This window comes from Copadichromis virginalis, linkage group LG22 (genome assembly GCF_057382275.1).
Source record: "Copadichromis virginalis isolate Kocher_CV1m ecotype Utaka linkage group LG22, C_Virginalis_male_GT1.1, whole genome shotgun sequence".
NCBI classification, from domain to species: domain Eukaryota; kingdom Metazoa; phylum Chordata; class Actinopteri; order Cichliformes; family Cichlidae; genus Copadichromis; species Copadichromis virginalis.
The window spans coordinates 9,487,545-9,502,332 of record NC_140638.1 but is presented as its reverse complement, the minus strand read 5'-3'; the positions used below and the strand labels follow the sequence as shown (position 1 = coordinate 9,502,332).

Sequence of the window (14,788 nt, the reverse complement as noted above, 5' to 3'; positions counted from 1 at the left end):
GGTCAATAGGGAAAAATGCACGTTCCCTCAATAGCTGGTGAGCGGATTGTTGTTTCTTGGTGATGGTTGCTGCACCAAAAACCCCTGTGTGATTGTTTTGGTTGCTCGAAGAATGCTTCCATCGCCTGGAGTTTGCAGCGAAGACTACCAAGTGATAGTGAAACTTAAAACAGTACGATTAAGATCAGAAACGGTAAGACTCGTGTTGTTCTCTGAGGCTCGCTGGACATGGGAGCTCAGTCTTTAACGTATTCTACAGATGTGTGGTGAAGGATTCCTCTGCTTCTGCATCACTGTGTGGCATGGCAGAAAATAAGTCTTTGCTGACGATCGGTCCAACACCACCACCATCAACTCCAGCAGATGCAGGAAAAGTGTCTTCTGCATCTTGAAAGACCTTACTCACCCAGCACACACACTGTTTGTTTCACTTCCCTCAGGCAGGAGGCCGTGGAGCATCAAAGCAGGACCCCCAGACTGAGGAAGACCTTCTTCCCTGAGGCTGTAAGACTGCTGACCTCGGGTGGTGCTCTGTAGTCTGCTGCTACAAGCTAAAGATGACAGGCATGAGAAACCACTTGAGTCTTCACACTAGTCACTGCACTTTCTTTGAAACTTGTAAACTGTCACACTGTCATTTTATTATTGATAGTTAATTCACGTGGCTATGATGCTTCTTTGGTCCCAAATAAAAGCCAAGAAGGTTAAAAATATAATAGAAATTTATGCAAAAAAGAAATGCAGCTTTTAAGGCCTTTACACACTGGAAGCGTCCGTGTGATTATTTTGTGCAATAAAACATTTTTCAGACTCACCAATCCTAAATGCAACCCTCCACACCGACCAAGTAATTTCCTTGGATGAGTTTATTTAGTTATTTTTTCAAACCAATTTTTCAGATCCGAATAAATAGATCTGACCAGTCAGACCACAGCATTTGGCAACAATACACCCATAGCTCAAAACACGCACTGGTACTGAACATACAATGATATGAAAATAGTGAAATAACACTAGTTTATGTCAAACGCTCGGTGTAATGGCCTTTTCTTTGATCTCCTCACTGTGTGACTGATTAGACAAGCTGGCATCTCTCATGCAAACTACAGGCAATCGGGTAGCGACTGGAGAGGTTTCTGGCACAGCACCGTAACCTTGTGACTAATTTCACCTAGCAACTGCCGGAAACCACTCCCCAACCTGTTGGTAGAACACACATTTCTCCATAGCAACGGGTGGTAACCAAGGAGTTGCAGACCAGACTCTAAGCCTTTGTGACTGAGGTCTTTCCTTTGCTATTCCTTTTACAGTGAGTCCAAACGTCTGCCATGAAAATAAAACCCTACATTTTTTTAAAGCTTTTAAATGTCCCAGAGGAGACGTTTGCTAACAGGTGGCTAAATGAGAGTGGCACCGTTATGGCGTGTTTAATCCACGTTCTTACTTTTTACCAAAGCTAGAAATGGTTAAGTGCTTCTTAACAAACACATGGGTTTTCCTTTTAAATGCATATATTTAGCTTTTGTCATGTAACAGCTGTTCTCCATCTAACTATGACTGAGAAATGAGTTTTCGGTGAAAGAAGCTTACTTGGCGCGGCACTATGTCACCCTGTCGATGATACTAGAAAATGATTATTTAAATGTCATTTATTATCTCTTCACAATGCGAGGGTGAGAGGGCAGTCGGGGAAAACTACACAGCGGTGGTCAGTGGCCGGCACGGGGGACCCCTCATAGGGCAAAGAGGTGAGGGAGGTGAGGCCTGGGGTGCTTTAATAAGAAAAAAAGGAAGAAGACAGATGAGACGAGATGGAGAGGATTCGCTGCAGATGGCTGCCGCGGCCTGACCGAGTCCTTTCCAGCTTTCTCCTGTCCTCGGAGGACACAAATCACCAGCTCTCTGCCTCCCGGTGTCACTCTTCTATAGAGCCTCTGAGCTCCCTGGGGCTTTTCAAAGCCTCGGCTGCTGTTCACTGACTTTTATCGGTCCTCTGGGAACCAACATGCACCAAAACCCTGCTGCCATTCTTCCCATAGATGGTCTCCAAAGACATTATCTGTCCGAGCTGTGCTGCACTTTTCTGCCTCAGTCCCTGCTTTAAGTACATATTTAAAAAAGAAAACATGTTCAGGTGTTAATACGAAGAGCAAAACAGTTGCTTTCCAAACTGTATATTAAGCATATTCAGCTATTGGCAAGCAAGGGCAAGGAGCATATTACTGGGTAATTAGGTCACATTAGTGTGTGGTGGTCATAATAATAAAACCCTGTTTACAAGAACAAGCATATCCTCTGTGGCGGCTATATCAGTTATGTCTACTCTACACTAATGTTAGACACAGGGGTCATTTTCAACGCTCAATGCCGTGTTCACGTCATAGTGTAATTACCAATTTACCACTTATAAACAGCACTGGCGTCAACACTAATTAATACTGAATGGGGAGGCTGTTTGTTTAGTGTTTAAATAAGCCAACCGACTCATTATTTCCTGCTAATGGTCAAATGGACAAAATGACATGAAACAGTTCTGGTGCACATGTAGGACTAGGACTAACTGGCACTAGATTGCAGTACGAGAACAGAACATCCTTTATTTCCAAGCCTTCTGCACATACCATGAACTACCGAGGGACATCTTTTGCCCTTGACTGTTAGCTTTAGAGTAGCTATCCGTATATAAGGCAGCTTGCTTTGAGTGGGCACTCAAAGTGCTTTTTACTCAAAGCCTCATTCACCCAATTACACACACATTCATATACTTTTTTGTATACCTAACTGCCTCGTCTAAGGATGCAATCACAGGCGACTTGAGGTTCATTATCTTGCCCAAGGATACGTCGACATGTAAACTGGAGTAGTTAGAGAATCATTCCACCGACCTTTCCCTGTACTTTCTGAGCCACAGCCACCCTAACTTAATCAATGCAAGCCTGTGATCCGCTCTCACTGGGAATTCCTCAATCATGGGAAATAACTGTAATCTCAAATCCCACTGGATTCCTACTGTAGAATGGAAATTCTTTTGTGTCCATTAAAATGATCAGAGTGGCTGTTCTTCTAGGTGTTGCAATAAAGTTTGAAGTCCAGACATCCATAAAAAAATAGGATATATGAGGTTTAGAGGCAGGAATAGAAATTGGCAGTAAGTGTTCTGACTTAAATAAACAAAACAACCCCCCAGAACAGCGCTGCTATTACTTTGGATGAATGAAGATGGAAAAGGAAATAGCAGTGACATTTGGAGGTTAGCAAAGCGGAGCTAGTTGATGTAAAATCACCGTGTGGCATGCTATAGCGCTACGGTTAAGCTAATATAAACACATTAGCAGACCTAGAATGGCTAAACTGCTTTCAGTGCAAGGTCCATGGTGCAACCAAGAGAACATCTGCAATGACCCCATCCACAAGACGAGGTTAGTCATTAATGCTACAGTCACAACAGCAGTCAGAGCCAAAATTATTGCGACTTTGTGCAACAAATTCCATCGTATTTGCACTGTTGGTGACTTCTAGAATATTTTTTAACTGGATTAGATGACAAATAAGACTGACTGTGTGGTAGTATGTGTCCAAAAAGTATGTACTTCACTTCTGTTAAATAAAACGTTTGTCCTCTGGTAAAATTCTGAGGCTAGACCTTACTTGGAGCCAGTTTGATGCACCTTTTTTCCTTATGTCCCAGAGCGGGATGAAGCGCTTATCCAGTAAAATTCTAGTCTGTTACTTTGGATTCCACTTTTATCCAAACACGGCACCTTCGAAACCAGAGGGTGACATCATGGTTGCCATTTCCGTATTTTATATACAGTATGTGAACTGCCTTTATACTGCGTATTATCAACAAGCACACCACTTAAAGTTGCTTTGTCTGCTTTGACCACGTATTTTTCAGTTTGAGACATGTCAGTCTCAATACAAAGAGTACTAAAAATACAGCTTTGCACTGCAGACATGACCCTGTCTGGTGATGTTCAACACGAACACCTGCTTCTTCACTATCGATGCACCATTCAAGAAAGTCAGTGTAAGAAAAAAAAGCAACAGTTTAAGAAGAAGATTTTCTTCATATTGAACCTTTGCAAGCTACCCAAACAACATAAAATGTGACTCTTTTTCCCTGTGTTTGGTCGCTGTGGTTTATCAAACGTTTCCTGATTAGTAAGCATTTGGGCTGATGGCATGCTGGCTCAGAGCGAGCCAAAGTAAAAACCAATCTCCCCCCTCATGTTACTGTAATCTGCAGCATGTGACCTCCTCTGACGGAGGGATGCTGGAAAACCTGCAGGGCTCACCAAACCAGTGGCTGCTCTGCACTGAGAGGATTTAAGGGGAAAAAACACAGAAGCTCTGGGACACGTTATATTCCCACTGGTAAATCCTCTCCAACTCATTACCAAATCCTCACTGCAGGGCTGCTAAGCTCTAAAGAGAGACGGACCAGGTGCCAGTCTTTTTGTAATGGAATTGCACGGCGGTTTAAGTGATTGCATCAACAATTGCCACCCCTGATAAATTAGATTAGACGTAGAAGAATCCTGTTTGCACACTGTTGCTGTAAGAAACCGAGAAACTTCATGATAATCCAAAGCAAGCATCAGATGAAACGCTGTTAGCGTCGATCTACATTCTAACCACATGGCTGATTGCAGTATTGCGTTTGTGCCAGCGAGATTGGGTTTTATTCACAGAGAGGAGAGATGTGATTGGAGCTGTCAGAAAGGAAAATGACTGCAAAAATGATGCCGAAGAAAAGCTTGGCAGCAGCAGCTGTGACTGTGATGGGGAAACAATTGAGAAAATAACTGTTGCATTTGTGCTAATGGAAAAGATGCCATTAAGCTAAACCCATCAAAAAGCAGGGGAAGCACTATGAATTTCAACTCTGCTTTTGTGAAAAAGATGTTGATTTGGTGAGGCAAAAATATGATCTGATAATTAATTGTTCATCTGTTCTGAAAACGTGTTTGCATGGATCGAAGACGCACGCGAAACACACTTAATAATCGGAGATGGAGAGGCTTCAAATGCTGCTCTAACACGTAATTGATAAATCACTGCTTTTACATGAATGATTAAAGGATTACACACAAACAAATGCAGCATATAATCTCTGTTTTCTAACATACAGCCGCCTCCAGCGAGTGATTGGTGGAGCTGTAACTGGGAGAAGAGCTGTGGTTTTCATCCACGGGAGCGACAGCAGATTAACACAGAAACTCTGGAGGCCTTCGTTTGGCGCCGAAACACAGAGCTTTCACAGTAACACGCATGAGTCTGAGGCTCACGCTGAGGCGCTGCTCGTGGCATCTTGGTAAACAAATCTCGGTCAGTTGCCTGATCTTCCCTCTGCAGCTGTAGAGACCTTGGGATTCTCTCATTTTCTGAGACTCAAAGTCGAAATTAGATTTACAATTAACTTTGTTTTGCTACTAAGTGCAATTTGCTGTGAAAATAGCAGCATGAGGGCAGAGGGCTGAGGTGTGCCGACGGCCGTGATTTCTGCTGCATGCTTACTTTAATTTTTCTTTGATTATTGAGATCTCAATATAACGAGACGCGAAAGAAGAAGCTGCTGACTTCGGTCACCTAGTTAATAAAACCTGAGGGTCAAAAGTTCACAAGAGGTTCAGAGAAGAAACCAAAAAGACTCACTCATCACTCATTGAAGTGCTAAACACATTAATAAATAAATAATAATGATCCAGTGAAGTAATGTAGTATAATACTTACTTTTACTTTGGGCATTTTAAGCATATTTTGATGCTAAACTTTTCTTACGTAGGATAATGACTTTTATTTAACAACCTAAATGATTCTTTCACTACTTTTCATGTAATCTGTATTATGGCACATGAAAGTGAAAATCATGCCTTGTGTTTTGTACAATATTTATTTGATTTGTTTTTATTTATTCCACTGAGAAATGGGCACTGAGCAAAACCACCTCGTAATAAAACTACACAAAAAGTTGCACCGTCTTGAAGGTGTGTTGCTTCAGATAGCAGCAAGGCATGAAAAACAATCCAATTCCCCCAGTGTAACAAAGTCTTCAGTCAGGTAGGAACATGGCATTTTTTTTGTCAGTTCCTTGAAGCATCATCTAAATTAACTTTAATTTCACTCGTCACAGGGAAGTAAAAACTGCATGTATAAAATTACCAGACAAAAACTAATTTAAATCAGTTTTAAAAAGCAGGTTTTTGCCCTCTAGAAGATATGCCTCTTCCATCTTTATTGTTTCCATGCCCCATGAACTTCTCTCTCTGTTATATATGTCTGGCTTTAATACTTTTCAAACCCCTAAACACTATACAGCATTTTATGACACCACCAGATATTTTATCTTTACAAGGCCGGAGTTATTAGTCGCTTTATTTAGCTGTTTTATTCTTTAGAACTTCTCACATACCTGTAGCTCCCATTTCCCAGAGGAAGATTATGTGTTTTAAACTTCCTCTGGATCGTTCACACGTTAATGTCACGTTGCAGTCATGCGAGAGTCATTACAGTTGCAAGAATAAAGGTGTGAATTTGCATCAAACCTCCTGAGACAGGATGTCAAGACAGCCTTGTAGTCCCAGCACCACTTTGAAGTGAAGAGAAAAAAAACAAGCAAGCTTTCGACTTTTTGATGTTTCACATTCACTAGCTGTTTAATTTGCAGTGTTCCCTAAATACACTTTAACAGTGCATTATTTATTTTTCGCTTAGTGATAGCTGAGCAGTGTGATCTGTTAACGTTTTTGGAAACAAGTTTGAAAGGCTCTTTCCACACATGAGGTCCAAACAGTTTGAACAGAATTAGGCTGGGATGTTTCCCACAGGTGTCCTCACTCACACGTGCCACACAGGACTGGACAGGAAACGGTCCAGTTCAAACTATTCAAAATACTCCCCGTCTCTTGAGCTTATTTAATGTCTGTGAGTCTGCTTGGGTCCCAGTGGCGTAAATCTCATCATCGGCTACTGGCTGTTATCTTTATATGTTGCGTACCCTGAAAGCAGTTACATTGCTTTTCTGAGCTTCTGAGACAATGATGTGGGCAACAAATCATTGTCATTTATTTTATAAAGAACTCAGAAGCTTAAACACGGATTTAAATCAGAGGAAAGACATGCTTTTTCCAACTTCCACCCAGTATTCAGAAGGTGTGAACATCCTGGTCCAGCATCACGGACGATTTTGGTGACTTTGGTGTAACTTACAGAGCTACAATATTTTCTCCTTCCACATTATGCAGATCCTACTCATGAAAAATACACACACACACATCTGTACTCTCAGAGTATTATGTAGCACTGAGATTTGGGGAATCACAGCAGGGTGTGCGTCAAAGAGCAGGAGTCACGGCGAGGGCAGGACATCACCGAGTCGCACTAACAGGTCACCGTGGAGACAGATAAAAACTGGCAGCACATCAGAGAATTAAGATCTCAGACTGTGAACAGAGACACGCACATATTTGCTCAGAGGGGGAAAAAACTACAAGTGGAGCAGTAACCGTATTTAAAACCTCACTAAAAGAAAGTGGAAGTTTTGTTGTGTTTGAAATGAAGCTTTTGCAATAAAACACTAAATCTAATTTTCCACATTAAAGTCTGCTTGTCCTTCTTTGGAAACCTGCTGCTAATCTCGGCTAAAGGCTACATTAGCTGCTACTAGCATAACACACCCGAATCTGCAGTTGCATTGAGAATAAGGAATAATAAAGGAATAAAAAAGTCCAAGGCTGTTTTAAATCCACTCTATAGTGGGCATGTATAAAAGAGGGACACTGTTATGTTTGTGCATCCATCCATGCAGGAGGGCAGCAGTCAAAGCAGAGAAACCCAGATCTTCCTCTCCCCGCACCTCGTCTAGCTCATCTGAAGGGGATACCAAGGCATTCCCAAGCCAGCTGAGAGATATAATCCCTCCAGCATGCTCTGGGTCTTCCCCGGGGCAACTCCTGCTGGGATATGCTTGTAACATCTCTCCTAAGAGTACACCCGGGATGCATCTGTTCAAGGACCCAACACATGCGATGGTTGTGCTTACTGGTTTTCACTTTACTTATCAGTTGCACAGACAAAGACACAGTCAGTCCAGACCTCTGTCTCTCCCTTCTCCGCTCGTCTGTTCCTTCACTATGAAAAGAAACTGAGACCGCCATCAGTCCAGTCGCCACCACCTGTGGCCTCACCTGCCTCCTAGAGATGGGCAGACTGATCTAAACATCTATATCGATACCAACACTGGTAGTGGTATTTGATCGATGCTAGCGCTAGGACTGATAGGATGCTTTGTTTCTACCCTCTTAGTATGAAGCGTACTGAACTGTGTTAAACATTTTTTTCTTTGGAAAATTAAAAAACATACATCAGTTATAATCTGTGAAAAATGTGCAAACCTTTTTGTGCTGACTGTCATGTGAATTGTATTTATAGCCTGTAGCACATTTAAGCAACAGTGGCTGAGCCAAAGTGCTTTAGAGGCTGGCACAAAAAGAAATTGCTAACTGATGATGATTCATTTATAAATCATGTAACACAAGCTGCCTTTACAGGTTAAAAGTATTTGTATTGGTATCAGCACCACTGGCTGATTTTCATTTGAGTCAGAAAGGTAGAATGTTAAGTTATCAACCAACATCAAATTTAATTAGCATTGGCTGCAGGTATAAATTGTGTGTTGACTGGTAGTTTAAAAATCACCAGAATGTGAAACTGAAGCAGAGACTTCTTGGGTCATTTGTTAGTACAGTAAGCCACACAACATTTTTTTGGCTGATAATACATCTAAAATATCTCAAACAAAGTGGATAGGTCTGGTTCAGTCACAGACTGTTCGCCTTAATTGAGTTTAAAATGATCGGTTATGTAAAAAGCCCTCCGGGACTAAACAACAACAAACCCTGTTCAGTTGTTATAAGCATGTAAATCAGCTACAGAGACTGAAACCATGTTTGTAGCAGGCTGTAAACATGTTTATTCCTGCTGTAACATGGGAGTCTGTGGGGATTAACTCATATTTGGAGTTAGTCTTGAGTGGCCACCAGAGGAACTGTAGTTTATAGTCCTGGCTTTATTTTTTTACCACTTGTATTATGTAAGTATCAGTTCCTTCCACGGGACAGTTTGCATCAAACATTGAGACAACAAACTAAAGGACTAATAATGACAATTATGCAGCAATCTTTACTATTAAAGGATCATTTTCTTTAAGCATGTCCGTAAATCTGGTTCATACCAAATGGTTTATCTGTTCTTCAATTGTAAATATTCTGGGAAGAATTACACAAAAGAGCTCAAATTTATCTGCAGCTGCTGTTAGTTAGACCTGGAAAACACTCATGATTATTAATGTAAAAAAACATTTATTGTCACAATTATTGTTTCTACAAATCTCAAAACGTGAACAATGCAAAGGTAGCACGATTTTCAACGGCACTGTAGAAACACACAAGGTTCAATTTAATCACACGTTTCTTGTTTTCTATGATTGGTTAGCTTTAACCATGATAAACAAGCTGGGCTTCAGTTTAGTGCGGCTTCTCCTGAGACGACAAATTTACACTTTATTTAATGCCGTACTTTTATTTAAAGTTCTGTAAAAGACTCCAATAGAAGACGTTTGTATAAAAGCAGGTTTCATTGTGAGTTTGTTCACAATAAAAGAAACATATCTGGACAACCAGATAGCACAATAAATAAACAAGGAATGTTCAGTTTCATTCCTCAGAAATCATTTAAATGACCTCTCCAGTGCTGGTTTGTGTTTATCAGTCTAACTATCAGGAAAGGGGATGAGAGAGGAAGCAGCTCCTGCGTCACGGGGTCCAGTTTTCTGTGGACGCGGGCTCATAGCTGCCACTCAGAGGACGGATAGAAGCGTCTTTACTGATTCATTATGTTGCAGGGAAACCTTAAAGCCACTTAAGGCTGAACATTTTAATGGGTTTTAAATACTGCGTAAAGTCGACATTCACTCTGTTCATGTGGCAAAACATGAGAGAAACACTAACATACAGAGAACTTAAGTAAACATTGAATAATGAATTTTCCCCCACTGTCTTTTTTCTTTCCCCTTTTATTACTTCTGACATAATTATCTCAGTCTGCAGGCAGCGGTGTGTTACAACACAAAAACATGTCCATATTTATCATCATAAAAAGTGCTTTTTGTTTCTGTTTTTTCAATCATATCTTAAAAAAACATCTTTATATTTCATAAAAATACAAAAAAGCATAAACAGTACGATACATATAAATGTGTTATAAATGAATATAAAAGTATTTCAGCTTTCAGTTTCCTCTGCGTGCTGAAGAAAGCAGATTCTCCCAGAAAAAATGCTCAGATTACTACTTTAAAATCCTCATATACTGCAAAATTGTTTATATGTATTAAAAGAAATTCTTGCTAAAGTCCAGCTGGGATGTCTGTGGCTGATATTTTCTCCTTAGATGTCGATGAGGTGTAGCTGTTAATGGTTTGACTGGGGGACTGTTAGTTAGCGGGCACCAGCAGGATGAAACCGTCTTTACTCTTCTTGAAATCGGCGATGGTTTGACCGGCTTTGGTCTCCACCGAGATGTTCTTGGGCTTGCCTCGCATGTGAATCTCCAAACCTGAACGGCAAACCTTCACAGGAAACTGGACTTTTTTCACCCTGGAAGACGACAACGCAAACATTTGGGTTTCAATAACTTTGCCAGAACTGATACGTGATTAGCTGATGGTTATCATGGTTACAGGGACCAGGATCACTCATTAAACTGCTGGAATATTGATCTGGTCAGTTAAATAGCAGAAGATGTTCAGACACAATTGCTCAGTGGGAAAATTACAAGGAGGTTTAAAACATGTCCACATCCATCCATGTCCATATACGGGCTGTAGAAATCACTTTTATTGCCACTTATATATTATCTTGGATATTAGACGAAAATATGAAGCTGCTTTTGATTCACTTGGAGACAGACTTTTTGTTAAGCCTTTTTTGACTGAATTCCCAGATGCACAGATATAAAACTAACTTTGATCTTTATTTCATTTTTACCCAGACATTAAAATACAGGTCTACACAAGCTAAGATTCAAGAGTCCCAAACCTGCCCACTGGTGTGTGGGTTTTAGGAACATTGCATTAATTGCTGCTAATCCAAAATCTTGGGATACCAAAATTGCAGTCTGCTCCTCTTAGAAGTGTGTTTTGAATGTCTACCGCAACAAGACTACAACATTTCCAGAGCAAGTCACAAAGTAAAAAAAAGAAAAAAACCCAAAACTGAAGCATCACCACAAAATATTTGTTATTGATCACCTAACACCTGGCTGTTTGCTGAGTTCTCCTGATCAAAGCAGTATCCAGCCCCTCTGCTGACAGCTGGGGCATGAAAGTGTGCCCGGGCTCGCTCGGCTGCTGCACAGTCAGCTGAAGATGATCCACTGTGAAGTCGCTGCTTCCTCCTCGACCCCTGGGGATCCCGCAGCCTCAGCGTGGCTGCCTTGACCCCGCTGCTCCACCAAACACAAGCTGGCCCAGCACATGGCTGGATCTGTGCAGCATGCTTATAAAGACTCTAACACTGAATCCACCTACGTCATAGTCAGAGGCCCAGGGGAGTTTAAGGCTCAGACTCCTGCTTGTAAGAATGTTTCTCTTGCGAATGTATTCTCTCCTTCTCCAATCAGCAAACACTCTCAGTTTCAATTCAAGTTAATGGCTTTAAAAAAGAGATGAAAGGCAATATTTACATAATGACTATTTGTGGATGCCTCTGAATATTGGTAATGTGACTGATGATAAAGGCTGGCTTGTAAAGATAAGCCAACTTGGCAAGCTTGAGGTTAGTTTGGCAAGACAGACGAATGTGTTGTTTCAAAGTGTTTGTGTCATCTTCTCCCCAGACTGCATGGTCGTCTTCAAAAATTTGGCTGGAAATCATAAAGGATAAAGTCCCATTTTTGGGAAGATTGCATAATTATTGTTATGCAACAGTGCTGGCAATCGTTGGTGCAAATCTGAGGAGAAACACCTGAAATCTTAGAGTTTAAATATGCAGTTTATTATAGTGTTATATAAATATATAATGCTATGTACATTAGCGGAATAGAGATAGGAATAGGGTGAACTGGATTATAAGTGTGCGGTAATGCTTTTGTTTTGGAAGTGCTAGGTTTTTGTGTGTGCATTGTGTTTTAACCCTTCACCAAACTCTGGGGACCTCCCATAAAGTCGGTTAAAAGTACAATAAAAAAATTATCCTGCATATTAAATATAATTTGAGGCTTTGCCCCCTGGCACTAGATTGCATATATTGCAATGTCCTGATCCAACATTGTTTGGACAAATATTTTTGCCTCCAATTAGGCTCAGGTTCATGAATACTCAAGTTTGTCTTTGACAAGCAAGAAAAATGTTTTTTTTCTGGAAGTGGTATTTGCTGGAACTTTCAGTTTTACCTCATTTGTTTGAATTGTTTCAAAGCAAAGACAAGTCTGTATTGAACATTTAAAGATGATGATTAGCATTAAATACATTTAACTTTCATTTTCATGGAACTGGTTGTCAAGTTTTTACTATAGCTAACCAACATGATTAGACTAGCTTATTTGCTAGTTTAGCAAATGAATTGATTTGCTGAACTAGCAAAAAAGCTAGTTCAGCTAGCAAATAAGCTAGTTCAGCTAGCAAATAAGCTAGTTCAGCAAATTAATTTTCTAATTCATTTGTTATAAACTAATCATGAAGTTTTTGTTTAGCCTAGCTGATGGTATTCAGGTTTCTCATGTGATGTCAGAGGCGCATTGCGTGCATGTGTGTACTCCCTGATGGGTTGGTGAGTGGTTGCTGGTTGTCACTAGGCCAAATAATAAGAGTGCTTCACCAAAAACCTCCTTTTCCCTGTACTTTAATGTCTAGCAGATTGTCAAGGTTCTTCATGGTTTGCATGGAAGACAGCGGGTTGTCTGCAAACACATTTGCTAACTTCTAGTTGAACTAGAAAAAAAATTGCAATGGACAACATATGTCTTAGTGCTGTAGCCAAAATGTTAAAAAAGTGAAACTTTTGCTTTGAAGGTAAAAGGGCTTAATTTCCTGTATTAGCCGCTTATATTATAACATTTATAAGAGAAAATGAAGCACGGTCACTCTTTTATAACTAAACAAAACTCATTAAACACATTGAGCTATCAGAGGTGTGATAGCTTAATGTAATAAACCATAACAGACAATTACAGAGAAATGCAGCCGCATTCTGAATAAAACAAAAAGATTATCCGGTGGAAAACCTCATATTTGGATCAGGTAATCAAATTGCTTAAAAATATGCTTCAAGTCAAGCAGTGGGGACATATTTCTTGAATTTTCTGACGGAAACTGAGATCTCTATTTTTAAAGTTGCAGATGCATTATTTGCTGTGCTCTTTCTAAAAGAGTTTGACCTCAGTCACTGCAATTTTCCAGAGCTGTGATGCTATTCATCATGAATCACCCCAACAGGTGTGGCCCTGCTGTTTTTTTCTCAGCCAAGCCAACCCTGCCTGGCTGAACCCCCAAACCAGCTGTCCAGCCCTGCTGGACTATGATAAACCTGACACAAAAACCCACTGACCTCCAGAGAGCTTTTTTAATTTGTGCACAATGCTGACCTCATCGTAGCACTACCAGAAGTGAAACCCAACTCCGGCAGCGCACATTGAGAAAAGCCTCTGGCTGCGCCTGAGGACAGTGGATGACAGGCTGCAGAGGCCTGTGAATTTTTCTGCTGCAGCAAGAGAATTTTGTTTTAAGGCTGAGATTGTCCACAATAACCAGACTGTCCTCCACCAATAGAAATCGGCCCAGATGTTGCTTGTGCAAACATTTAATGTTCACAAGCACTAGATGGGGAACCACCTTTAACTAGGAGGTCATTGGAGGACCTCACTTTGCAAATTCATTAAAAAAAAGAACAGATTAGCCATCTTTAAGTCTACATAACATGTTTTAGATAACGTACATAGCAGGGAAGACATTCTCTCAAGGTGCACAAGAGGATTAAAGAAGTAACTGCGGACTGGGACAGATAGAAGTCACTGACCGAGTGCACGATTTCTCAACACATTTCCATTTTTTTCCAACTTAAATGATGCTTTAAAGCTGCACAAAGCATGTTGTTACATTACAGCCAAACCTCCCAGGAAGCAGTTTGGGGTGGATGGATCGGTGTACAACCAAACCGTCAATGTCTGACACTGTGGTGTCCAGCCTGTGGCCTTTAACCAACAATTACCACGACCATGACCCTGCCCTAACCAAACTGTTTCATTTACCTACACCCACCCTTTAGACAACACCCTTATGAATGATTAGTTTGTTTTGATGTATTGTTTTTTGCAGTTATGGACTGCTGGATAGTTTTTTTAATATATTAAAGCTTCTCACAATAATTTTGTAGTTTTGAGTAATTCAGACTACAACTATTTAACAGTTGTTTTTTTAAAACAGACAAACTGCTCAGACAAACAATCCAGATTCTGGCCAAATTCTTGCACAAACCTGTTGCCCAGTAGCCAGAAATGCATCCTCATTCGCTCGGAAGTTTCTGGCATGTTTGAAAATATCACCACAAAATCACAGATGCTCTCCTATCAGCCCTGATTTATGAGAGCAGCAGTGAGCGAGAGTGAGAGTGAGAGGGGAGCTGTATTAAATGTAGCGGAAAATAAACAACATGGTGGCTTTAATTTGATTTGATTCGTTTTCTTGTGTAAGGTCGCATGAATATTGATTTCAGATGTTTCCAATCTTGTCTCA

At 40.6% G+C, this 14,788-nt stretch overlaps 1 protein-coding gene across 1 annotated transcript in view; it reads right to left on the bottom strand.

Annotated features, from left to right (window-relative positions):
- Positions 1–9,309: 9,309 nt before the first annotated feature.
- The window catches only part of myo1g (myosin IG), a 65,206-nt gene continuing 59,727 nt past the window's right edge, over positions 9,310–14,788 (bottom strand). Inside the window, exon 22 of the mRNA XM_085446159.1 lies at positions 9,310–10,655. Within this exon, the coding sequence (XP_085302285.1) occupies positions 10,493–10,655 (163 nt within the window). The 3' untranslated portion in view covers positions 9,310–10,492. The remainder of the gene's footprint in view (positions 10,656–14,788) is intronic.